At 37.8% G+C, this 27,981-nt stretch overlaps 1 protein-coding gene across 4 annotated transcripts in view; it reads left to right on the forward strand.

Annotated features, from left to right (window-relative positions):
- Positions 1–4,320: 4,320 nt before the first annotated feature.
- RFC1 (replication factor C subunit 1) overlaps positions 4,321–27,981 on the forward strand; it is a 38,517-nt gene continuing 14,856 nt past the window's right edge. For 3 of the 4 annotated variants that reach the window (XM_080344288.1, XM_080344287.1, XM_080344290.1), the window contains exons 1-9: positions 4,321–4,439; positions 10,531–10,659; positions 12,372–12,447; positions 14,007–14,126; positions 24,274–24,524; positions 25,267–25,341; positions 26,426–26,503; positions 27,290–27,377; positions 27,482–27,765. In XM_080344288.1, coding sequence (XP_080200414.1) covers positions 4,437–4,439; positions 10,531–10,659; positions 12,372–12,447; positions 14,007–14,126; positions 24,274–24,524; positions 25,267–25,341; positions 26,426–26,503; positions 27,290–27,377; positions 27,482–27,765 — 1,104 coding nt within the window. In that variant the 5' untranslated portion in view covers positions 4,321–4,436. The remainder of the gene's footprint in view (positions 4,440–10,530; positions 10,660–12,371; positions 12,448–14,006; positions 14,127–24,273; positions 24,525–25,266; positions 25,342–26,425; positions 26,504–27,289; positions 27,378–27,481; positions 27,766–27,981) is intronic. The other variant, XM_080344289.1, reaches the window with a different exon arrangement.

The raw sequence follows: 27,981 nt of genomic DNA on the forward strand, positions 1-27,981 counted from the left end.
ATGCGAAACTGCAGATGGACGGCTGGGCTGCTGCTGCTCTACTGCTCCTGCTGCCTCTGAGAATGTGCCTGCAGGCTGCCCCGGTGTTTTCCCCAGCATTGCACAATGCTGTTCAGACATACCTCCATGTGACAATGAAGCTACCTGAAACAATGGAAGATGGAAGACATATTACAGATTTGTTTTTATGATAAACAACAAAACACCTACCCCATTAATTTTTGCAGCACTTCTCTGCAGCACCTTTACAAGAAATAGTGTCACCATAGATGAAGAAGAACATTCCCACTGATGTCTTCTGCACTGCAGATCTCTGCTGGGGGGTGGCCATGCATCTAAAGTCTGCCCAACATAACAAACCCAGCACGCTCGCAAACACCTGGGGTGACTGATCCGTACTTCTCAGTAAACATCCTACCAACGGCAGTTTGAAAAGAGGCGTAGATACCAAGCTGGTCTGCAGCATATGCTGATGTTCCTTTCTTATTCTACGGAATAGCATTTTGAAATGGTAACTGGGACAGTTATTGCATGAACATAGTCCTTCTATTTTATCATTTAAAAGCTTTGATTGTATATTTTGTACTTTATGAAACAAAACCCAGATACACTGATAGTGACTTGAATTTGGAAGGGAGTTTTGATTAGCTAAGGAGAGTTGGGGAAACGCTGTGACTGTTAATTTGGTCAACAATTAGCACAGGCTAGTGAGATGTGATCAGGGGCTGTTGAGAAGCGAGGGGAAAGGGAGGGGAAGAGGAAGGAATGAATGATTCCACTAGCTCAAGCAGCAGAGCTGGTACAGACTCCAACCCCACTGCTGTACCGGACGTCAGTGTGATGCCGCACCGCGGGACTCCTGCCTCTGGCACTTGGTGAGTCTGGCTTCAGGAGGAATCAAGGCTGCGAGAGGCTGTGGGCTCTGCGCCACTTGCTGTTACTGTTACAGTAGCTGGGAAGTCTAATGATTATGCAGTTCAATTCTCAGCTGTCAAATTTCCTTTTCTATCTGTGCCTCTGCCAAGGCAAATGATCCAAATTACCAAACCAACTTTTCACTTGACCATTAATTATGTGTTCTCTTTGTTTTAGGCACTTGGCTTGAAAATCTGGGGTTTGATCTGCAGAAATGCTGAACACATTATTAGATGAAAGGAGTTTAGAATGTCTGCAATGTTAGGCTGAGGATCTGAGTTAACACACATTCATTCTGCCCAGATATGCAAATGAAGAGAAGGACCTAAAGACAAAGTTCACTTTGAAAAAGTGTATTGTTTACTTTGACATCAGCTGCTCAACTCTACTAGTACTGACTGCTCAAAAAAGCACAACTTATGTAATTGCCTTCAACAGTGTGAGGCAAATCACATACCTTCATCTTATACCTTTACCTTATACAGCAAAAAATGTTTGCAATGGGATCAAGTCTTTTCTAAAGACATATAATTGTGATGGATACTATAGAAAGCCTAATGTAAATAGAAACTATACCACAGATTTACAAAGAATTTTTGGAATTTTTGGTCTGCAACAAAATGCTAATTCCTGTTTCTACAGTGTGAGAGAAATTTGATTTTCTATACTAGAAACTCTAGTAAGCAAAATATTCCCTACAGGATTCCTCTAAAATAGAGCCTACCATGGGTATTTTAATGCCTATTAATGCTATGAAAAAAATATAGAATTTAATCTGAAATTTTAATTTTAGAAAATGTATTTTTGTTGTGTTTTCCTAATAATTTCCTAATCATTTTCCTAATCATTTTGTTGTGTTTTCCTACAGCATTACCATACTGTATTTCTTTAGGGCAATTCCTAACCTCAGAGCTCCTTTGGACACATATGAAGCTCAGAACATCTCTGTTCCATTATTAAGACTTCGTAAACAATTGAAGAGCATTGTCCCCTAAAACTCCTGAGAAACACGGCCTTGTGGACTTCAAAAGTATCTCAGTATTAAGTTACAGGTATCTACTTTATACTTCAATTAAGTTTCAAATAATTCAACACATAAATTGTATAGAGCTGTAAATAAAACATTGCTGCAAAAGCTGCCATAAAAGTTGATTTCAATTCCAAAACTACATCAACATATCAATATATAACAAATTTGAAAATAAAATAAACAAGACAATATTAACAAAACCAGACTAATCTATTTTTTATTTCTCAATGTAAGAAAATTATTTTTCTCATAAACATCCTCCTCTCTCAATAAGCAAGATAAAGCCTTCACTAGTAATAACAGCAATAGGACTGGGGAAAAACTCAAGTGTATCTATTTTTTTTCCCCATGTATTTTGGAAAATAATAACATACAAAGCCAAGTAGTCTGTGATTTTCAGAAATGGAGAAAAACAGTCTATTTTTAAAAATTATTTGTCTTAGTTGTAAACAGAATGATGACACTGAGTGTACTTCAGCTACTTTTTAAAAAGCTGTACTTTTAGCTGAGTAATATGCCTGTAAAACATGACCCATGATCCATTATGGACTCAAATAATTGTATCTTGCAAGTGCATCACAATACAATGAGTATTCAGTTTTGTTTCCTTTGGCAGAGCATGGTCTTTCTCACTTCCAGTGGTTTCATAGAGTGCAGAAACAGAGGACAGTCTCCCCACCGCGCCCGGAAGTGAATTATGGTCTTTCCAAGTATTCAGCGTGATCTAGTTTTCACAAAGGGTTAAACTCCTGCCTTCCAAGAAACATGAACATGTCAAAGGCCCACAAGCAGATACTGCTCTGCTGGATGTTATTCGAGGTAGCTTTATCAACTACAAATACAGATAACCACCTGCAATAATTCTTTTAGTATTATTTAAACAGTTTGTCTGTCTCGTACAATGTCATCCATTTTAACTGCTCTTTAGTTCTGGTATCAGGAATATGCAAAGCTTTAAATATTACATAATGAGAATTAAACACATAAATACAAACATATCACTGAAGATGTTTTCCTAAAGTGATACCAGTTTGTTAGCATAGCTATTATAGTTGAGCGCCTATTTTGCAAGATTTGCAACTTGCAATACAGGCTGAAAAGCACAGGCTGTGTTTACATGCTTGCTCTGTCTTGTGTTTCTTACGCAGAAACCCAAATTCACAAGCTGTGCTAATGCTGAAAACATTAGTGCAGTTGAGTATGTGTGTTCATAAAAGAACAGCAGCAATTTCTATACAAATAGGGTATTATGATTACTTAAAGTCCAATGTAAAGAATTAAATAGGAATGGTAATTGGTATCATTAATGTTGTCTCAGATTGGACAGAAAGATCTGACTTTCATCTCTGTGTAATTATCTTTGCTGGAGTTTGACCATGCCACCAAGTAGACAGTCTCTTGTTCTTGGAAAAGGAAAAAAGAAAAAAAAAGAAAAAAAAAAGAAAAAAAAAGAGAGAAAGAAAATTAAGTGAATACAGAAGGTATACAAATGGTAGCACTGGATATTGCACTATGAAACAAGTGCAAATTGAGCTTGTGCTCTCCAAGACTAGCAATAATTACACATTCAGCAGGTTGGCAGAATCTAAACATCAGACAAGTAATTATTGAGAGGGCAACTGCTATTATTTGATTTGCCCAAGTTTATTCCCTCAGTGTTCAACAAATAGAGGGAAAATGAAAGAAAACATACAAGATTTCATTAGAAATTAAAAGGCCATTGAGTGAAGCCAGTGTAACTCCGCAGTGTCCCCGGAACCCCCCAGGGGTGGTGTGTGAGCTCCCCTGAGCACATGCAGAACACCGTTCAGGGTTCCAAGTCTGATGATTCCCATGCACCCAGGAACCCAGGGAGGGGCCACCACACGTTTATGGCAGGGAAATGACTTATGTGCTGTGCTGATTCAGACCTGACTCACAGCGGCTGCCCTGCGGCGGTATGAGCTGTGCACGTGTGGGGGATGCTTTGTTTGCACTGACAAACGGTCACTCTCACGGAGGCCTAGCGCCGTTCACTCGTTTGTTAACACAGTGCCAGCTCCGCTCCTCTGCCAGGAGCCGAGGACACACCCACCCCGTGGAGCTGCAGCAGGTAGGGGCGCGCCGTTCTGACGCCAGGGCTACACGCTTTACAACAGGTCAGGACCCCAGCTGCCTGGGCTCCTGCCGAGGTTCAGCGGAGCGGTTGAAAGCGGTTAAACCGCCGCTGCCGGGGAACAGCCGCTGCCGCCCGCACAGGAAGCACGAGAGGGGACAAACGGCACAGGGCCGGGCAGCGGGACGCGGGCCCGGGCAGCAGCGCGAGGCCGCCTCCAACGGCCGGGCGGGCCCAGCGGCCGCGGCTCCGCCCATCGCTCCGCCCGTCGCCACTGTGACGACAACGCCGCGCGCCGGGCTGCGGGAGTTGGCGCGAAGGCGGCGGGGGGCGGACGGGCGGCATGGAGCGGGAGCCGGAGCCGTCCCGTTAGCGAGATAAACCGCCGCGGGCAGCATGGTGAGCGCGCCGCACCGGAGGGCCGCCGGCCTCCTCCTCCGCGGTTCTCCCCCGGGTGGGGGAGGAGGGAAGTGGAGCGTTGCGCAGTTGCCGCGTCCCGCCGGCCGCAGCAGGGCCCGATGGGTGTCCTTCCCAGAGCGTGACTGCAGCCCCGCGGCCGCGGGAGCCCAGCCGGGGTCCCCTTCCCTGAGGGCGGCCCAGGTGCAGAGGCCCCGCGCTGTGGCGGAGCAGAGCCCGCCCGCGCGCTTCCCGCCGCTCCGCCCTGAGGGGCTGAGGCCCAGCTGCCCACGCGTGCCAGCAGAATAACCCCCTGCCCGCGGAAGTGCCCACGGTCGTGCTCTTGCCCCGCGGGGGAAGCATCTGTGCCTCTCCAGCTTGCCTCCCCGAAACCGGGGGGTGAATTAGGCGCGGCCCACGGGCTTGTCCGGTTGGCGGGAAGGCTGTCGAGCTAACCTACCTAAACGCAGTCTGCCGGACTTTTAACTCTTCTGTAATTTCAGTATGAGCATACATTAGCGCCTTTGCTGCTGCCCAGTTGGATGGTGTGCAATATTTGCAGAAAAACAATTGAAATGGGGAAAAAATAACTTTTAAAACGTAGAAGTAGATACTAGTTTATAAATGCTGAACAATGCAGCCCTCAGTAGGATGTAAAGAGTTGGTAAACATACATACGTGTGTGTGTGCGCTTTCCAAAGCACTGCTTATTGATTTAGACATTATAAGATGGTACCTCCTCTTCACCCCTGGCTCAGATAAACTTGCTTCTCTGCAGATGTTTTACTGGTGTGACTGCAAATGCTGTTCAAAGACACTTAGGTTCCTCCTTTCCTGTCTTCCTGGGACAAAGGCTTTTTCCCTCTACATGTCTTCTGAAAGTCACACATCTCACAATGGCTGGCACCTTCCTAGAAGGGAGGAAGACAGCCATCATTTTGAGGGGAGGATGAATTGCCTCGGCTCATTCCTTTTCAGTGCTGAAGAGAAGTATCTGTGCAGCCATCACTGCTGCAGCTGTGAAGACAGAGGCAAAAACAGTGATGTTAGTAACTGGGTTGCCTGTTCTGTGCGTGCAATGACAGCACAAGCATATTGGAGTTTAATATACCCTTGCAAACAGACTTTTTTTCATGTACTGCCAAACATAAATAGCCCCTGTCAGGTTATTTCTGTAGCATCTTCTCAGTTGTGAAGATGTGTGTAGAGTTATACGACGAACTGGTTTGTCTTGGAAAGGTTTTATTTTTCTTACCCAGATTAGTGGCCTGACCCAGTTCCCGAGCAGAGAACTATACTGGTACAACTGAGGGAATAAAGACTGGGAGCAGGGGCTACTTGAGCTGTCTCTAGAGGAAAGAGACATTCATGTGGCCAGAGCTGTAGCACTGGCTGGTGCGTACTTAAAACTGTGATACTGCTCAAAAGTACTGTATAGTACCTGTGCTGCAGTTCCACTATTAGTAAACATTGATTAAGTATAGTTATCCAGGCAAGTGCTACTGGATTCACTGAAGTGAATACTGTAAATTTGCTTTCAGTTAGTGTGATTTTTGTGGTCACACCATATGTTGGAGCCAGTGTTTGCATAAAACTTACACTGAAATAGGCAGATTGTAAATAAATTTTCTTTTGATGCAAGGCCCTCACTTCATAATACTTGAAATAAGGTGCGTTGCTTTCTATTGCAGTCATTGAGCTAGGCTGGTGAAATTCAGTTTTCTGTCTTTTACTGTATTCTGAGGTCAAAAATGAATTACATATTTGGAAAATACTGTGCCTTACTGGTCTTCTAACAATGATTGTGGTTAGGTTGAGCTGGTTCTGTTATGAAAGTGTTGGAGTAGTTGATCTTTGGTTTAGAATGCTTTTGAAATGCAGGAAAAAAAACCAGTATGGAGTGCTTATGAATCTTACAACTAAGTTTTTTGAGCTATTTACTGAAGTCTTAAAAGCCACCCTGACAAACTCTGAGAATCCAGTCTTTGCACTACCTAACATAAAGGTTTCAGTTTCTATTCATGTTATTTCTCCTGAGTAAAACAGACAGATACACATCTTTCAAGACAAAACTTGCAACCTAACATGATTGCTGTGGTCTTCTATTATTGCATCAAATGGAGGATTTGAAGCAGTAGTCAAAACTGGCAAGCACAGTTGTTACTGAGATCATACAGTTACTAAGAGAGCTCAGCAAGAACATAGTTTTTTAGGTTGTTCAGGTGCTATGCATCAATTACTCCCTAATTTAGTGAGAGCAATCAGAAATTCTTACTTAGTTCTACCTCTTACTTAGGTGGAACTACTCAAAGTAACATTTTCTTGTTGCTGCTGGTGAAGCACCTGTGGGGAGTCACACTGATATAACCTTGCCTCTTCAATTATAGCCTTCTGGGCAAGGGAACCACCTGGGACAGCCATGCTGGTGAGTTAACCTAACACTGTCAAGTCCACCTCTAAACCATATCCTTAAGAATCTCATCTACATGTCTTTTAAACCCCTCCAGGGATGGTGACTCACCTCTTCCCTGGGCAGCCTGTTCCAAGGTCCGACAACCCTTCCTGTGAAAGTTATTAGGGAAAAAAAGCCTCTTCAATGAAAAGCAATACACAAGGCTGATGACTCCTGTGTTTTTTTTTGGGAAATGTCATGGAAGGAAACTTGCCAGTGACATTGCTACGTGCCTTTCCTCATTTTAATGAGCACAGATAAAAGCTAAACATACGCAGTTTTTCAGCCTGGTGAACTCATATATCCGTTGCATCATATAGCAATAAAGTGGTCAGTATCATAGAATCATAGAATAGTTTGGGTTGGAAGGGACCTTCGAAGGTCATCTAGTCCAACCCGCTGCACTGAGCAGGGACATCTTTAAGTAGTCAGGTTGCTCAGAGCCCCATCCAGCCTGGCCTTGAATGTCTCCAGGGATGGGGCATCTACCACCGCTCTGGGCAACCTGGGCCAGCATTTAACCACCCTCATTGTAAAAAAATCTCCCCTCCTTGAGTTTAAAACCATCACCCTTTGTCCTATCGCAGCGGACCCTGCTGAAAATGTCTGTCCTCATCTTTCTTACAGGCCCCTTTTAAGTACTGAAAGGCTGCAATAAGGTCTCCCCGGAGCCTTCTCTTCTCTAGGCTGAACAACAAATAGATAAACCCAGAACAGAGGGAAGCATTCCTATCTGGGATATAAGCTTATATAAGACTTTACAAATAGCCTTCACACTTGCAGAATGGGAATCAGTCTGATAGATGCTTCTATCACTTTGTTTCTGTGTTTAGTTATGCAATCAATTAGGGATTTATCTGACATCTTAATAAACGGCACAAAAAATCTGTCTCATTATTCCTGGATAAAAGCTTCACTGAAAGATAACTTTATTGTTGCACTGTCATGTACTTTTCTCCCAAGCAATTCTGAATTCACCCTCTGTTGGAGTCCAGCAGTGGCTAACAAGTTTACCATTTCTTTGGAAGAGCAGAATGGCTGAAGGAGGGTTTATAAGTCCGAGACTTGAAGAAGATTGTACATGGATGTCAATTTTCCTTTGTAGTTTAGGGCTCTGTAGTTCAGTCACTTGCAAGTAGATGGTCACTAAGGGAAATTAAAATGTACTACCTAAATACAAACCTGTATTCAGAAACCTCTAGGTGGCTTGTGTGCTTTAATATTGACAATATTTTCTGAAAAGCTCCATAACGCAATCATGTAACAATAAAAGGAAAAAGCTGCCATTTCTTGAGGGCTGAAGTGCAGTTTGCACCAAGAGAATAGAACAAGTTGTGCTAACACAAGGAGGCAATTTTGGAATATGTAGCTGCTGTATCACCACAGTATTTTCAAAGAAAAAGTAGTATTTGTATGGATGGCCCTTTCTTAATATATGGGTAGAAGATGCTGCTTTCAATGAAAACTAAAACCAATTTTTTATTCTCATTTGACCTATTAATCTAATTAAATACTACCTGCATTATAAAAGATTGTAGCAGTTGACTGTCACCCACTTATTTTAGGTGTTTATGAAGTGATACTGTTTTTTAAAAGTTTGAAGTGGCGGTTTAGGTCCTCTTTATAGCACATTAAACGCAGCAGGGCTTACAGCTATGACATTCATTTTGTGAATTAAAGGTATTTATGAAGAGCTAACTTGATATTTCATAAGAAGTGATGAGGCAGAAAATAATAATTTAGATGTTATAATTTGGGCCTTACCAGTTCAGGAACCGTGATATTAAAATAGTGGAAGAAGCTGGGGCAGACAAATCAATCTCATATAAGTTATTTGTCAAGTCTGCATTTCATAAACCAGGATACAATGGTATTTCCTTGTATAAATAAGTTTTAGAAAAATCTAATATTATTGCATATAGTGTTTGCAGAGCAGCTCACTTACTTCTTAACAGTTTTTAGTTAGAACACTAGAATGGATAGGCCATTACTATTGATCTAAACTTGATTATTCTCCAAGTATTTTAAACCTGAATGTAACAGCTATAAAATGAAAACAAAACTTTAAAGCAACTTTATTTTGCAGTTGTGTACTAAGTGTTTAAATTATTTTACTACATTAAAGATTTAAGGAGACTATGTTACCTTAAGCCTAAAATCAAGTAAGTAATAATGATAGAGTGGTTGGGTCCACGAGTCTACTTTGAGACTTTTTAAACAGATGCTTTCTTCAAACCTGTTAGCTATAGGTACCAGCAGTCAAAATTTCAGAGCTTACATAGTACTGCATGTATATTGTGGGAGCACCTGTGAAACAACAGTATTGAAAATTTATGCCTAAAGGCATAAATTCCATAGAGGGAAGTGTGTGAAATCTCATTGAGGAAGAATGTTTTTCAGTCTACCATTGTCTGTTTGCTGAATCCATATTACTATATGCAGTTAAAACAAAGAGTCTAAACTTTTACAGGAAACAACATTTCTGATTCTAGAAAATTGTTTTAAGCTAAAGGTACTAAATCTATACATATCACATATTTTGTCTATGCTTTCAAACTACATATTCCATTGGTTTTAAGCCCTGTAGGCTCTGATAATCCAAATCCAAACCGCCAGGGAACTGACTGGTAAGAGAAAAAGAGCCTGAAACGCCCCTTCGTATCAATTAGACTTTTATGGAGATTTCTTAAGAATTTACTACTTTACTACTTCCCTGTGATAATGAGAAGCTACCCAGCTGAACTCTATGATGGGGAATAGTTATCATCTGGGTGGAATATAGTCCTGAGCCACACCCTTTACCTGCCATATATGTAGGCCATATGAGGTACTTTTTTTCTCTAAAATGGCTGCAACCCCTGAAGGTAGTGATACCAACAAGGTACACGTTTTCTTGATTTCTTTTTAATAAAACTGAAGTACTAGGTTTTTTTCAACAGAAGCCAGGTTTGGCTTTGTGTGTACAATAGTGTTTTTTTTAAAAGTGAAGCTTCAGCTGCTGACTTAATGTATTTAGAAAGCTTTTAATGGTTGTATTGTGGTCAGATAATAAAATAAGGTTACAAAACAGGCCTTTTGCAGCTCTTAGTATTAAGTTATTTTCTTTGTTTAAATTTTAATCTGTTTCTTGCTGGCTAATTATTTTAGTTAGGTGAGAGCTGCTGTCCTAAACTTACGAGAAAGTGGAAGATACAGCATGTCTCACTACTCTTGGTGCTTTTTTGTCTGTCTACATTGGATGTTATTTCATAATTTAGTTGATCATTTTAGCTACATAAATACTTGGGGCTAAGTTTGTGATGATTAATTGGAAAAAAAATTCAAATGTGCATCCATCTTAAGTCACTGTATTTCATTGCTAACGGAAGTTTGTTTTAAACTGTGTAATGGTGAAGATGTCCGAGTAAGGGAGAAACAAACTTCTTTTTTATTATTCAAAGACAAGGGAAAGGTGTTGTGGTGGCTCAGCAGCTATGTTTTAATTAGCTGGACTTTGTTTTCCCAATTGTAAACAAAATTTCTAGATCAACGTACTATAAGAGAGGAGCTCTTGAGAAAGTAATTTAAGTGTATTGCTCTTTTTTAGTGTAAACTTCTACTTCTGTATTTAAAGTCTTATACATCTGTTTTCCCTTTTACTAGGATATCCGGAAATTCTTTGGTGTTGTGCCTCCTGGAAAGCGACAAGAATGTGAGACCTTGAAAAAGCGTGAAAAAATTAAAAATGGTGAAGAACCCTCAAGTGGGAAGAAAAAAGGAAAGGAGGCTAAGGTTAGTTTTGCTTTTCTTATTTGTGAAGTGCTTGGTTTCTCCGATGTAGGATTGCTTGTATATCTAGTATTTTTTTAAAGTCATAGTTCTTCTTATGTACTCAAGAAACATTATATGTCACTTGTTTTTATATGTATGGGAATAAGCTACCACTTAATATGAACTTCTAGCAGCAAAACTTTGTAGGTGGTGAAGAAAATTGCTGATTTTCAAAATATTTGGATTGTAAGACAGAGGAGAGAGGTAAGCAGAAGTTAAAATGGTTAGGGTACTAATGTAGGCACAGTCAGATGTATTTGAAGTTATTTTAGCTATGGCCCACAGTTCTCTAAGTATCTCTGCTTATTTAATTTTTAATTTAATTAAGATTGAGGCTTATGCATAGTAGATCTAGACATATAAAGATGACATGCTTTTAAGTAAGGTGAAAGTCTGTGATGTAGCTGCCCTCTGTTTTTAAACACCTGTAGAGGAAACAGCACTGCCTTTCTTGGAAATGGTGACCTATGTAAACCAGTTGCGAAGACCAAATTCTGTAAAATGACTAAAGATTAAAATTGGATTGAGTTCTAGTCTGGGAGGACTTTTCATATTAATAATCTAAACTGGTATATAAAAAAAGGAGTGGCTAAAGAGGGCTTTAAAATCACTTAGAGAATAGAAGGATTTCTAATAGGATGGAATGTTTAATGTGAATCATGACAATGAAGAAATAAGATGTTACTTAATAAAATTTGGCTATATAATTTCATTGTCTAAATGTGAAAATAAAGGACCATTCAGAGGAACTGAAAGACCTAGCAATTATCTTATAGGATCAGTTATTTTTACTTTGCATTTTTCTGATTATATAAAAGGAGTTAATGGGTTTCAGATTAGAATTGAATGTGGGTTATAAAACATGCAGTTATGTTTATCTAGAAATATATTTTTAGAAGCATTTACAGCTGTGCATGACTATAAAAAAGCACAGTTGGTTGGTTGGTAGGCCCACGAACCTTACTATCCATGCAGCTTGTGATTTTTCTGAATATCTAAAACTCGTAAATGTTTTTTAAAAAATAAAATTCCTTGAGACAGCTTAATACTAGCTGCTGCTAGGTAGAACATGTTTGTTGACTGTGACCATTTGTGCAAACTCTTACAGTAATTGCACTGCTTAATGGGGGAGAGGAGAAGCTGCAAGCAGCCACGATGCTGAATAGGAAATCAATTGATCTTCAACTGTTGCGTATACTTTTTTATTTTTCAATTATCTGTATTTTACTTTGAAGTTATATCAAATTCTGGTGGCTACAGCGATGCCATATCCAGAATGGAACCAAAAGTGAAAGCTGAATTCCATGCAAGTGGCTTTTTGCCTATACGACCTCTGTTTCTGGTGGGACCATGCAATTTATTTTTTGGAGTAAAAGTTGGAAGGGACTCAAATCTGTTTGCTTTCTGTTAATTTGCATTAAACTGGAATATTTATTCCTAATCATCTTTGGTTTGCTGAAGGCATGTTTAGCTTTGCTACTACTGTTTCTTCCTTATTTCCTCTGCCCTGTACCTTCCTCCCCCTCATAAGTAGCACAAGACTCTTTGTAAACTTAATATTGGTTTTAAAAAATCTATTAGAATTAATTTGAAACTCATATATTTGAATATGTAACTGAGTAAAAGCTGGAAGGACCTGTTTACTGGTTGCACTAATGGACTGTTACTCTTAGGTGAATAATTCACCCAGTGAAGATGATTCCAAACAAAAGCGGACAAACAAGAAAAGGAGAATAATATATGATTCAGGTAGCATTCACAGTTGTTTCTGATTGCTCCTTTGTATCTTTTGCATCAGTATTAAAGGTCAATTAGGTTTTTGGTACATCAGAAGGAAAGCTGTGGTTTGTTTGTTTGGTTTTTTTTTTTTATTTAATGCAATTAAAAACATTTTTCACAGTATTGCTGGATAACTAAATATATTTGATGATAATAAGAGTGCAGTGTGTGCTATGCATGTAATACACGTTGCAAAGTAGCTTTTAATAAAGCCTGTGTAAAAACAAAAACCAAACCCACAAAAAAAGTTCAGATAGTAAATTCTACCAAAACTCAGAACTTTTTTTTGTTGTTATGAAGATGTATATAAATTGTGGAGAGTTTTAGGTTTCCTATTCTTTTAGGGATAAATAACATCCTATGCTGGGTACAGGAGAGGCTCATCATATACTTTAATTTCTTTTTCCTGTCTGTCACATGAACATAATACAGGAGATTGTTTTAAAAGAGTAACTTGTGTTTCCATATGTGTCTTTCTCTATTAAATCTAGTAACTGTTCATGCCATAGTTTTAAATTTACAGTATGGAACACACAGAATATAATATAAAGCACTGCTATCACATTTAAAAAAATATTATTTGGAATGTTATAATAAGGGAAACCCCTTTATAGCACTTGTATCTTAACAACAACAACCCAAAAAGCATCACCTCCCAGAAAAATAAAACCCAACCTGAACCTTTGCCTGTTAAGTTAGTTTAATTTAAGAGCTAGCTGTTTCTAGTTTAATCTTTCTGAGCTGTTATGTTGTTTAATCCCTCTTTGATTGGATTCTGAATCTTGAATAGTTGTAAAACTATAGAAAAAGTGGAGGAGTTTCTAAAATTTTTGACTCCTACTGAAGACTTCAGCTTGAATTTCTAGAAGCAACCTTCTTAACAATAGAATATTGCTTCTCTTGTAGAAGAAAAAAATGATCACAGACACATCTGCCAGAATAATGCTATTATATATAGAAAAATGTGTTTGAATCTTCAGATAAACCATTCTATAAAAAGTTCCTGTTTAGCAGTGAGGAATAGCAGTAGGTAGAAATATTTCTGCATTAGAAGGTGGAGTACAAAAGTAGCATATAACTCAGCTGCTACGTTTAAAGTGCTGACATTGTCTAGACATTTTGCAAACTCATCTGTATTAAGTTTGTGATGGTGTGGGTTTTGTGTGTGTGTGTGTGGTTGTTTTTTTGGATTGGATGTGGTACTTTGACAGTTGCATTCCTTTTTGGAAAGGTCTTTATACAAGCATAGCAATTCTTGGAATAGGTAACAGAATGTTTCTTGTTATATAAGCAAAAAACCACTATCTAGACTGAGTTCTGACCAAATTCTCATTTAGTTATGTATATGGTGGAATAAATAATAGCCAGGCTTTAGCTGATGGAGAAAAGCGAAGCTGTGCTCTGTCCTTCCATATATCTTTGTTGAATGCTTAGTTGAATCTGTGTGGACACATATTAACTGATGTTACATGATCTGTGACTGCATGTATGTGGAGGAAACATACATTTATTTTGTGGTTAAAATACAGATTCAGAAGAAGAGGTGCAGACAGCAAAAAAGTCCAAGAAGCCATCTGAGAAAAAAGCAGTTACTTCAAAGCTTGGTAAAGTTCTGAAGCGGGATCCTGTTGTTTATATTTCAGAAACAGGTAATGGAAGAAACATATCATTATATGTTCAGCTGTAATGGGGTGGATTATGTTACAAATGGGATAGATTGTTTGACTGAGATACTCTTAAATATGACCATAAAATGTAATATTGAGGAAGACAAATTGTGTTCTCCTTAAACAAGCTAACCAAAAGCGCTTCAGAAGTTTAGCCTTAAGTACTGTAAAGTCAGGAGCAGGGCAAAACTGAGGTGATGTTCGGTAGTGGCTTAGGTTGATTTAAATAGGCATAACATTTTGTGAGTTAACACTTCCTTGCTTAAGTGTATTCCATAGATTCCTGGAAAGGAGTTAAGCAAAAGAAATATATTCCTCTCTTGGGGAGAGGAATTAACAATTCTTGATCACTTTTTTGTAGCCTGCTGAAAGAAATCATGGTGGTGATTAACTTCAAAGCTCTCAGCAGAGTTTTGGTTAGATTTAGTCTCCTTTAGAAACAGTAGAGTTTGGCTAAAAACACGATCTTAACTCAAGCCCCAAGTACCATTCAAGTGAAAACAGAGGGCAAATTCTGTCAATTTGAAGAATCTTATGCATTTATTTGTTTTTGTTGTTTTCATGGCTGTTCTTCAAACACGTTTCCTTCCCGACTCCAAACCAAAATAGTGATAGTAATTTTCTGTTGCCCCCACCCCTTTCCTTGTGTTTATTCTATCATAAAGCAATTTTCTTTCCAGTTGTTTAACTTGATATTGTGTGTTTCCTCTACTAAACTTGGGATCACACAGAATGGTTGGAGTTGGAAGAGACCTCTGGAGATCATCTAGTCCAATCCACCTGCTAAAGCAGGTTCACCTAGAGCACTTAGATTCTTAGAAACTGATAAAATTAGCAGACTGGAATCCAAACCTATTTAGATAAAACATGTTTTTAAGTGTTAGAATTCCAGGAGTAGTTCTGTGATATCCCTTTGAGTTTTACGGTGAGCGTTTGGAAAAGTGGACACAGTGCATAGCATATTTTTGGTAGGATCATTGCTGAACATAAATGTTGCCTCCCTATAATCATACCATATGTATATATATATATATTTTTTTTTTTAAAGGATTGTTTGTTGCAGTATCTCATTAAAAGTGTGGCTCAGCTGTTTTTTTTTTCCTATACCCTCCTCTTCCTGAGACTCTTTACAGAATCACTGTTTCTAAGATGGTTTGTGCTTATTTTACTTGTCCTAGATATTTGACCTAGCATTTAGCTGTACTATGTCATGTGTTCATATAAGCTTAATTTTCCAAACTATCCTGAACAATTTATTATATCTATCTTTTTTTGTCCTTTTACTCAAAATGTTGTTTCCTTTGACAGTTTTGTCAACTATTCTTTTCAATTAAAAAGACTCTTTAATAGCATTGATCCCAGAGTAGATAAATTATCAGATTCTTGGGGAATAAACAGTATAGATTTAGGTTCATTATGCAATTCACGGTGGTGTAATCAAGTTTTGCTGCATGGGAACACTGGCCAAGGTTATTAGTGAAATCCCTGAAAACTGTGGCTCAAGGTTACTCTTATCTAAAGAGTTGTAAGTACACACAAGGTTGACTTAGTAGTCTATGACTACAACAATGCCTTTATAACCTTGAGATTTAATGCTTGAATTTTGTTTATATTTAATTTGTATAAATTATTTCTTCAGATTAATTGGGCTGTCAATCTGAGTGTGTTTTAATGGTATTGATACGGCTATTGGCTTGAGATAAATAAGTTATACAATAATAGGAATACACAAATAGTAGATAGAAAAGATCCTAATGAAATTTGTAGGCATTTGTCCTTCCCTTGTTTTTAATGTTACACAGCTGAAAAGAATATGCTTGTTGGACTTCCTCAAAACTCAGAATCTCATTCTCAAGTGTTCTGTCAGTGGCAATGTGTTTGAAAGGGCCTTTTGGCACCAAGTAGTCAGTAGAAGCTTGGTAGTTAATTGCCTTAAGCTATTTTTCAGTTTAGTTTGAAACTTTCTTTCTGTTGCTCAAATTTCTTTTCAGCTCTTCTGTGTAACTATGTGGGATGCAGCTTTCTCGAAGAATATTGGGGGAATTAACTTTTTGGTTTGTATAAGAGTGGATTGATGATGACCTTATTGTGTTTCTTTTTTTCTTACTACATTGGGAAGTTACCTTTTTTTTAAAAAAAAAAAAGAGAACAGTTGCTCTTTGTAATTCTGTAGGAAATACTTTGTTATTATTGAAATAATTGGAATTTAAATAAGCATTTACTTTACTGATGGCCAAAGATAATGTGAAGTAATTCTAATAGGTAACAAGGAGGAAAAAAGAGTCGTCTTTTATTGATCGACCAGTCTTAGTGGATTGGGAAAAACTCCAAATGTTTGTTATACTTGTTAAAGTAACACTTTGTTCAACTCTTTAATGAAGTATGGAACCTTGAGCTCTGTTTGTAGATGATGACCCATTATTATGAGGTGTTGAACCTCATCTGGTTTCATCACAGGTGGTTATTTGGCAGGAATTGTGACTCCACTTCTAGTGAATACTTAATCTTTCATATGCATCATGTAGAGGTCGTTATGCATATGTAGCAATTGCCTTGATCACTTGAATATTGCAAGATACAATTATAAAAAAAAAGAAAAAAAGCCTTGTTGTAGTGGTACGCTGAATTATTTATAAAGCTAGAAAAAAGAAAGTGGTAGAAACTGAGTAGGATTGTAGGTTACTGGAAAACTGTTCCTTGAGAGCTTAGAAGATAGGACAAGAATAACTTGTGAATATGCTTGCTGAATATAGACTCTTATAATATAGTGAATAGTGAGGGTTGTGGAGAAACAAACAAAAAACAACAGAAAAAATCAGTTAAGTTCTAGTACTGGTGGTCAAAAGAAGTCCCCACATCTGAATACTGGTTCAAATGAACAGCAGATTGTTAGCAAATAAGCATGTCATATTCTGAAACATTTCATATGGGAATAAAAACGTTGTCATGGTTACTTCCTGGGCAACACTAACATTGTGTATACAGATGGAAACTGGTATACTTATGCAAAAATGCATGAAGGTGATAAATAACTGCTTTGTGTACCAGCTTTCTTCCAAAGTGTTTTATGAAAGGTCATTTGGGAATATGTAGTTGAACCTTAAGGGAGTTTGACTTGAAGTGCATGTGAGGAGTGAGAGCACAGGCTCTGGCAGAAATCCTATGAAGAAACAGGGACTAGTGTCGCAGAGGACGGAGTCAAAGGCATTTAGGAGCGAACCCCATTCGCATAGATTTGGTGAAGTCTGGCAATATCAGCAGTACCGCGTAAGGGTCCTGTAATGGTAAGTGTGCTGTTGTACTCACATTCTTAGGTGGTGAGAGTAGTGTTGTACCAACATAGTACATGTGCAGTAGTATCTGGCTGCTTTGGTTTGGAGTTGCCTCTGAATAGGGGAGTAAAGGGAAACTGGAGGTGTGAATGAAGTAAAATTTAGTCTGAAAGATGTGATCTTTTTTTATTTTCTCGCAAAATCTAGGATAACAGCAATATTGAGAAATAAATATGGTAACTTGGAATAAAAAATGAATAGGGTTGATTTATCAGAAGGCAGAATGATTACTGTAGAATTACTTTGTCAGCCTGTATTTCAAACATGGCAGGGCATGAAACAAATGCATTACAGTTTAATCTCTGTAACAACTGCTGTTAGATTTTAAGTTTTTAATAATGGGCATGTTGTTGCACTTATTTTTACAAGTACATAGTCATCTTTTAGTACTTTTTGGAGGTGTGTTAAAAGACACTCTGGTCAACCAGCTGTAGTATTGGGCTGTTCTCTTGATATGTTTGGAGTGCAAATGTTTTAATAGTCAATTTATTTTGAGGAGACTGTCTGGAAAAAATAATTTAAATATATACTTAATGCTTGTTCCTTCTTTAAAAAAAATGGCTTCTGTGTGAAAGCTATTGATTCTGTTGGCTGTTTTCAATATTTTTAAAGCCCAAACTATTTTTAATCCGTTTAGAAAAGGAAATTAGTTTCTTTTCAAATGAGTTTTTTTAATAGAACTGTCAGTGTTTGGTTTGCTAACATATATTGATTTTAGTGGGAAATATAATGGCATAAAATACCACTTTTAATAAGAAAACTTCAGGCATGTAGCAGACTGGGCATGTGAGCTTCTTAAACAGAGGCATCAACAGCTCCATGTGCTGTTATTCATTTCATCTTAATTTATAATGTAGAGTAATTTTGCCATTTAATGTGGATGCCAGAATCTTTGCTTTTTAATCCCTTTCCTTGGAAAGCAGTATGAAGTGAATTCTCCTTTTTCTGGTAGCTGAATTCAGAAGTTACCCTGGATAAGTGTAGTAAATCTATTTTAAATGAAGGAACTGAGATGGTATCCTTAATCTCATTGCCTGATAGTTCTGTGGAGATACCTATTCTTGTAAGCATTATACTCTTCCATGACTACAACAAGCACTTTTATTGGGTTTTCTTGTAATAGTTTGGTTGAATTTATGCATGTTTCTGGTAGTACAGTGGAAAAATTCCATGTCTTTGCTGTGAACTAGCAGCTTGCAATGAATTGCACATATGCAAGCTGGTTTTTATTACACAAATACAGAGAAATATGCACACACTGTAAATATATTAAGTACCTTGAGTGTTTACCTTTTATATTCCTTGGAACTTAATTGTATGTCTTCAGTGTTGTGTGCCTCATCTTTGATGCTGTGCATCTGTGGTGTTTTCCAGCTGAGCCGTGGCTATTTTTTCTCCTGCTGATACTTTGGCTCCTTGTGCCTTCAGTGTGGTGAAACACAAGAGGGATGTTTTGCTGGGCATTTACATGCACATCAGAGTAAGGTGACTGTGATGGTCACAGCACTGTAGGTAGTACAGGGAAGTATAAAATGAGATCTCAGAAGCAGAGAATTTAGGAATTTAGTATTTAGTAGGCACTCAGCAATTTCTATGGCAAGTGTGAGTATTTAATTTGTAAAGAGTTGCTATAATTGGTTTTGCAGACAAAAATAATTTACTTCAGTTTAAATATCTTCAGCCTTCTCTTATATTTTTAATGCTCCCAAAACTTCTTTCTAAAGATATTTTTTTAATACATAAGTATGCATATTTGACTTGGAATTTTATTTGAGGTATACTGGACAAAAGCATATCAAAGGCTATGTTGTTTGGCACTGAAGTGTATAATTACAATTAGACACGGCAGCTGTTGCATTGAGGTCTTGGATCCCAGAACCTTTTTCACTTCAGGTGAAAAATGGGACAGAAGCAAATTCTTGAAGTTATGGTTGATAATTGGACAATCCAAATGTAAATTTATGTCAGAGGTGTAAAGCTGGAATGGTTCTGTTAAGCTGTATCTTTTATAACAGCATGGAACCTTGACACATGGATATAGGCAAAGCGCTAACAATTGTGGTTTAAAGTGCATGTTTGTAGTACATCTAAAATCAATTAGCTTGTTGAGAAATTACAAATCTAAATTACTATGCGGACCAGTTTTTGAAATGTAGGTTGCAACTATTGTGTTTTTTAAACAAAGAGGAAGATTGAAAAAAAGAAAAATGCACTTTGCAAGTCACACATAGCGTTTATTATTTTTGGAAGGAGTTACAGGGGTTGAGTTTGAATAGCCTTGCTGGCTTTGAGAAGTGGTGGTTATCTTGAAGATATTTTTCTTAAATCTTTAAGCAAAAGGTGAATACAAAACACAGTCCTACCAAGTGTTGGGACTGTTGAGTACTGATCAATGCATATTTGAAATAATCAAAACCTGATACAGTGACTGATTTTCATACAACTGCTGTGTTTTCCACCCTCAACTTTCGCTTGGGCAGCAATAGCTGTTGCTCTGGACTGCAAGTTCTTTAGGACAGGAGTGGTTTTAAATACTAGCACAGATGTTGTGCTGTTGAAACTGAAGAATGTTCAGAATATTGTAGTTTTATACAAAGAATGTAGATTTGATGAATTCTGGACAGGATGTAGTCCTTTAGCTCCATATAGAAAATCCTTGTGTAGCAGACTACAAACACCCATTTAACATACATCTATCATAATAACTGTGAGTTATTTGTAACCTGTAGATGCCCTGCCTATATTTGGAGTTCTTTTTTTATCATCATAGTAAGGGGTTGTCTCTGCCTTAAAAATTTTGCATTCTAAACAGAGAAGCAGGGAATTTTTCTATAGTGATGAGGAACTCAACAGTACAAAAATAATAAATGAAGATGAATGAAATACTTTGCTTTGAAAGCCATTGGAGGATCTGGCGTGTGCTGCTTGTCACCATTCTCCTTTCCTGCAATCGACTGCTGCTTTACAGATGGGCCTTTTAAAATGATCTGATTTAAACAGATGTTGAAAAGAGCCTAGGTAATTTTGATAGGGCTCAGTTAGGGAAGAACTGCACATGTTGCTCTGTAATCAGCAGATGAAACCCTGTTGAGAAAGGGTGAATATAGGAAAGAGGAAGAGGAATAACAAACGGTTACAGGTGGGCTGCAGGCATTAGTTATTTAACTTAATTGTGCTACTCCTAAAACAGTATATAAAATAAAAGCCAGATGTGCTTTAATGTTGTGGAATAGTTCTTAAAAACCCCCAGGATTTAACAGTTGTTTGTTGCTAGGGGAGTTTGTCCTTGTGTGTTACCTGGCATAATAGGTCCCTGCTTCACGTGTGTTTGCATTTAAAATAATTAAAAGCAATCTCCTGGTTGCCATGCCTATCTGTTCCATTAATCACATGATTAGCTTTCTCTTTGACACAGCTGCTTGATTTCCAGAGAACTCAAGTAGAATATGTGGTCTTGACTTGTGTTTGTAATTCAGAGCTAATCCTGAAAAGAAACCCAAATGTGTATGCTTTGGATATTTTTTTCGTTGTATAGTGCACACACACAAAATGTGTTGATGTAAACAGGAAAAACTGTTCTTGTAATAGTCCTGTTCTTTTATACAATGTTTTTTTTGCAACATATACTTAATCTAGTTGATGGTAGAATTGATTCCTGTTTCTTACTCTGTGAAGTCTATGCCCCCATGTGAGACTGTCTCAAGTGCTCACCTAGCAATTGTTATAAGAATGCAATTAGACTACAATTTTTATAAGCTAAAATAAGAATTTTCACCTTTATTTTCCCACTAATTATTGGCTTGCTTGTATGAGTGAGAATGCCTCTCTTTTACAGGTCATGTGTTGAGAAACGCTGACCTGAATAGTCCAGCAGCGATACTAGGACTGTCTTGCTGTTTAAGTTGTAAATGAAGTCACCTTTGTGCTTGTAAGGAAACTGCGAGTGTACAACTGATGAACTTTGCTGTCACTGCTGGGGCAGTAGGCATGCCTGAGCAGTTTGTTCAAGGAAGAAGCATTAAGGTTTTACAGAAAAGGTTGATACTCTTAGTACTGGAAACGAGGGCAGTGCCTGGAGATCAGACAAATTTGTGCTGCGCTTATGAATTTCTTGAACCCGGGATGAAACTGTAGCCTGAGTATCTGTCCCCTAAAGCATCTTTTGAAACCCACTTAACAGAGCCGGGTGGTTTTGTTTCGTAATGACCGCTTTCATATTCTTGTTCTGCCTTTTCTGTGTTTACTCTGTGGACAGTGGTTCATAAGTGCTGAGAGTCTCTTGTCCTTCAGCTACCGCCTGCAGTCAATAAATGCTTCTCATGCTGTTGTTTCTAGGAAGGACCTAATTAAAGCAAAGGTCTATTTATTGGTGATACTTAGCACTGGCATCATAAATGACTCAACTCTGCATCTTTTTTAATTGAAAGCTAATTATGTTTACTCTGCTTCTTTCTACTTGAGAGAAAGCAATGTCCTGTTGTTATTTAAATGGTTGCGAGTGAATAATGAAAAAAATCAATATTGCATCCAGATCCTCTGATAACAGTAGCGATGAGTAAAGATTCTTTTCCAGCATGGAACAGTCTCCTTAGCTTAAGAAAAGCTGGCAGTGGAGGGACAGAACAGGATTCTTGTCTTCTTTCTGAGATAAAAAAGTGTAATTACATCTGCATTAACTGTTGATTTTTAGCAATAGGTACATTTTACTTCTGCAAATATATTTTTTTGTTAAACTGTAACATTTAAAAGAAGGAAAAATATTGCTGAAATTAAGTTTGAGATAAGCAGTCTCCTACTCAGACCTCAAACTATTGTAAATTGGGAGCCTAAAGCATCTAGTGTCCAAATGTAATGGTTTGTTAAACCGAGCTAAATGGCAGTAAGAGATTTACTGCTGCCTAGGGAAAGTGTATCGTGTTGAGAATAGTAAAGATCGCTGCTGTCAACTGGGGGACTTGGGCTTGAATCTTCTTTTCTGTATATTGCTTTGTGAATTGAATTAGCTAAAATGCCAGTTTCTTTTAGGTAAATGTTTATCTTTAGGCATTCTTGTTTTAACTGCTGAACTGATTTTCTCCCTTACAGATGTATCTCTGTTTTATTTTTCTCCCTCTGAACTTGCTCTCTTAGGAATAGTCAGGATCCCTCTTTGTGCTTGTTATATCCTGTTTAGAGAGTGCTCAGCACTAGAAAGTTCCAGCTGATGCCTAAACCACTCTTGTTGTCATATATTGAGAAAAGGCAAAACAAACAAAAAAATCCCTCTATCTAGTACATAACAAAAATTACAGATGACGCATAACATCATCTAAACTTAGCAAGTGATAAAGAAACTGTTGTATGGAAAGAAATATGGAGGCTTAAATAAACATGACTGGAAAATGATTTTTTTTAAATAATACTGTCAATTTAAGTTCAGTTATAAACCAGATGTTTGGAACATTCTGTGTTTCATATGTTGAGCGAGTGTCTGAAATATCTCTGTTTTGAGAAAAGTAAAACCAGCCTTCAGTTAGAGGCATGCAAATGAGACAGCCTCTGTTTCTGTTCCTCTCAAGTCTTTGCACTTCATTCTTTCTGTGTCTAATGTTCATTTTAGGGATTTTCTTGCAGTTTGCTTCTTAGCCTTTCCACACTTTGAGGCTTTTAAAAGATTTCACCAAAAAGTGCTTTTATCACTAATTGAGAGTTTGCCCAGTGATATTTGTTTCTGTGCTGTCATATTAATCTAATCATTTGGCAATGATATCTGTAGGGTTTTGTATACTTTGATGATAGGGTTTCATTTGTGTAACTGTCAGTAAAAATTCAAGACATGACACAAGACTCTTTGAAGTCCTTGGTAATCTTTTGTTGGTTGATTGACTATGTGGAAAGTTTGGGTGCAGAATGAATAAATGGCAGTCAAACCTTCTTTCTCTTTTTTGTTGCTGGGAAGCCCATTTCCTGGCTATTACAGAAGAGTCCTAAAAGGAAAGGTGGAGTTTTTGTTCAGCAGTATGTGGGCAGTATTGTTTATGCCTTTTTCCTCCTGCTTTTAAATTGAAAAATCTATTTTGTATGCTGAGCTGTTGCCTGATTTCTGTGTTCCTTGAAATGGCTGGATTTCTTTGAGATGATTTTGACTGTACTGGAAGGAGAGTATGTTTAAGTGCAGAAATATGGGGGATGTACAACAGCTCACAGAATCTCTGACTAAAAGGGAAAAGGTAAAAAATGGTGTTAAAGTGTTTCTGCTAAAGCATCCATAAGCTATGAGCAGTAGTAGTTCACAAATAACTGGTAAGCTTATTCAATAAACCTTTTGTAAATACAATGTTCTAATATTTTCCCCTGGTGTAATATTGAGAACTTCTTCAGAATATGCAAGTCTGCAAAGCTGACCGGTTAATGAATCCTATAAAGTAATAAAATACATGTAGCTTTGTACTTCACATTTTATGTGAAGGTAGTGCTGTTGAATTTGATGTAGCATTAATTAAGAAGAGGGTTTAAATTTCGGTGACCTAGATTTTGTGTTTATCATCTTTCCTATGTAAGAAGGGATGACATTCTTTTCAAACCTCTCTAAATGAGAAGTAATGTGTGAACACAAGTAACAAATTTTATGCATCTTTATGTCAGTACTCAGTCTATTGAGACTTGAGCAATGCTGCTGCAGATGCTAAATACTATGTGTTATGCAACTCAGCCTTTTTTCAAATAACTTCTAAATGCCTGTAATGTTTTCTTAGGATCTGAGTTGATGTCTTCTGTTTCATTATAAGAACTTAAATTCCATGTACCAGAAACAATAGAATACTCTTTGTGTTTAGATGAAGAAGATGACTTTGTCAATAAAAGAATTTCCCTGAAACCGAAGGAGAATGGGACATCAGCGATCAGTTGTCCAGGAACAGCTACAGTGAAAAAAGAGGATGTAAAACCTCAAGCTAAAAACAAGCCATTAACTCCAGTGAAACAGACTCCCACCTCAGCACTTGATTACTTTGGGACAAGTAGCGTCCGACGATCAGAAAAGAAACTGGTAGCAAGTAAAAGGAAAGAAGTGAGTACTGATGATGTTCTTTTGGATGCTCATGTGTCTGACAGCAGATCAAAATGGCCAGTTTAATGACTGCAAGGTGGCACTTAACTGCTTGTCCTACTTAATGTTAATTTTTAATAACCCCTCAAGTATAAATTCAGTTCTGATGATATGTGCAGGAATATCAAGTCCTCAAATACCGTTTTAGGGTAGCATTTCCATGTTTGAGAAGATGGCACAAAGTTGAAAGTAGTATTTTCTCTCTTGTGTCTTCTGAAGTGACTTTTCTTAAAATTAAGTAGTTTTCTGGGATTAGTGAGTGGATGGCATAGCTTATAGTTGAGGGGGAGGGCAGGAGGGAGAGGAAGGAGTTGTGTGTTGTGTGGGATTTTTTTTTTTTGCCCAAGCTTTATGGGACACTATATTAATGGAATAACAAAGCACCAAATAAATGATGGAGGAAATTAAAACCTCATAATTTAGTTGTGGATTTCTCTTTCAAGCTGGTCAACTGTGATTGCTTCAGAGATGCTCAGCATTGCTTGGAGGAATGAGATACTTATAGCTTGGTTTTGTTTTGAATAGTAAATTTTCTTGAAAACAGCCTTAACAGTGTTTAGATTAGAAAGCTAGGAATAAAATGCTGCATGTATCATTTCCAGTTCTTTCCTAGAAGTTTACAAAATGAATCCATACAGATTTAATTATTATAAGTTACAAACTACTGGGGAAACTGAACTGTTGGTCTCTTTTTTAAATACAGCTTTCACAAAGCATAGACAGCACCGCAGATGATGAGGCCATTGCTAGGCAACTGCAGCTTGAAGAAGATTCAGAGGTAAAAGCTCTATACTTTTGCTGTTTTATGCCAAGAGCAGTTTGTTTAGCTTAAAATTGTTTTTCCTTAAGAAATTAAGATGAACTTTCTACATATGCTGTAAATAAGTGTTAATAAAATTAATCTGTATACTTAACTCTTGCACATGTGTACATAGTCACACAGTTACTTTTATGGGCATTATTTCAGTTATAGAAACAACATCTCACTTTTCTGTCTGTTCAGTCTCTCTCTTCCTGTGCAGTTGGTATGTCTATAATAATCTTGCTGTTCACACAGAATGCACTTTCTGCCTCCTTGTGTTTTGGGGGTTTTTTTGAGTGTGTTGTGGTTTGTTTTGTATGTGTTGTTGGTAGTTTGTTTATTTTTTTTTCCTCTCCCCTGGAGTGAAAAATTAAAAGCCACAGCCGTCTATGATTGGTTGACTTACTGTCTGAGTTTTGTTGTGCTTGAGAGAAATGTGAGTGATCCTTACGTGTGTGGCTTAAACTTTTCCACTTAAATCAGCACTAATATGAGGGAAAGGTCTGCTTGTCATACATACTTGCTTTGGGGAAAATCGATTCATTTCCCTTATACTGGTAATGCTGAGTGTCATTTGAAATAGGTAGATCGTACATACAAAACTTAGTTTTACCCTTGACCTCTACAGAGGTGTGATGGAACTGGCTTGAATCTATTAGAAAGCTAAAAACCTGTCAGGAAAAATGAGGTGTTGTCTTTCTTCTGAACTGATCTTATAGATAATTCTCTCATTGTCTGTAAGTATTGTCAAAGGAATGTACTTTAATTTGGATGTATCTCTGCCTCAGTCTGCTTTGTCTTTGGTAATTGCTGCCCTTCTACTTTTGCACTGTACACAGGGAAGATAGATGCATGTCATCATTATGGGCATGTGAAAAATAATGTCTGTGGCATATTGGTTTTATGAAGTCTTCTGTTTGAATCTTTTAGCATGACATATTGCATTTCAATACAATTATGAAAGGATTTTTGTTGTTGTTTTGTCAAAACAATGGTCAATCTTGATTTGCAACAATTTTTCTTTCCCTTCTCTTCCCCCGCTTTTTTTTTTTTCCTTCAGCTGGAGAGACAGCTGCATGAAGATGAAGAATTTGCTAAAACTTTGGCCATGTTGGATGAAACACCGCAGAAGAAAAAGGTTGAATTATTTTTAAACTTTAGTTTTTAGAAATTGCATTGCTGGGAGTGTTCTTATTTAGACACCTAACCTTTGTTTTGAGACTTCCACACAAATGCAGTAAAAGCAGCAAAAAAAGTTTTTGTGTGAAAATGAGATACTTTTCATAATTTCCTTCTGGATTTTCCTAACTCAGTAGGTATAGTGTCCTTCCTCATCAGAAACAGTCATATCTTTGTGCTGTTTCTGTTGAAATGGGACTTTAAGCTCTAGTTCTAATTGAGTGATGTGTGTTGCTGAAGAGTCATGCTTTAGATCAGCTGTAGCTCTACTGGTTCAGGAAGAGAATACTCTCCTTGCTCTGAGAGAAGGGGCAGGCAGGGATCTTGAGAGTTTTGGGACTAACCCTAGCAGTGGGAGTCTTCCCAGTTCTTGTAGGTTGTGGTGTAAGGCACAGTAAAATACTTTGAGTTGTACATCAAGGCTCTTGGAATTTAGGATTGCTGATATGAATATAGCAAGTGTTAGTACTTCTAGGCTAATCAGTAAATCAGTCTGGGTCAAAATTGACTAACCTGGAAGCCTGTCTGGCCTTGGACTCAAAGACTGAATATATGCATGGCTGACTGCAGTGTTTGCTCACCTGCCTGCCTTTGACAGGGACTATATTTTGACTTGTGGTAGATGGTAGATCAGCTTTGGTAGATGTCATTCAGTCTGCACCTAATAGCAGGAAAGCCTGGAGATCTGGACTCAGTGGTAGCTCAAGATGTGCATCTCTCACATTGGTATTGGTTTTTTATTTAGGCTCGGAAAGATTCAGGAGGAGAGCAATCAGTGTCGAGCACCAAGAGCAGTCCTAAAGTGGCAGAAGGATACAAGCAGTCGGAAAGAGGTAGGACATGGAATACAGAAAACATTTCACCAATATATAATACTAATGGGATACATTCTGAATGTGCTGTCTTCCCTCTGCCTCCTTTGAAATGAAAACAACAGACTCAGCGGTTGAAGCAATGAATTACACTGCAAAGCAGCAAACGGAATCTGATCATTTAAAAGGGTCTCGATTATCCCCACAGTCATCTGGTGGTAAAAGAGAGTCGACAGATAAGGCCTTACCTTTGAAACCTAGCTCTAAGCTTGTGTCTCTGAAACAAAAAGAAGAGATTGCTGAAAAGGAAAGAGCTGCTCAAACTTCAGTATCAAGAGAAAAAACTGCTTCAGGGAAACAACAGAAGACAACACCAAAGAAGGAGAAAATTTCTCCCAAGAAGGCTGAGGTAGGAACTATCAAAATTATTTTAGTCGGCTTAGTGGAGTTTGCAGGAAAAGAGTTTTCATTTATTATTGTTTGTGTCACTTGTAACTTAGTACTTTTTAATTTGAAGGTATGAAATATCTGAATTTGATGCTTAAATAACAGTTGTGATTAGGAGGGAGACCCTTTTTGAGGATAAGTTTTAAATAGCTTACTGATTAGAAAGCTTAAATGTCTC

Source organism: Nesoenas mayeri (assembly GCF_963082525.1).
Source record: "Nesoenas mayeri genome assembly, chromosome: 4".
NCBI lineage: Eukaryota > Metazoa > Chordata > Aves > Columbiformes > Columbidae > Nesoenas > Nesoenas mayeri.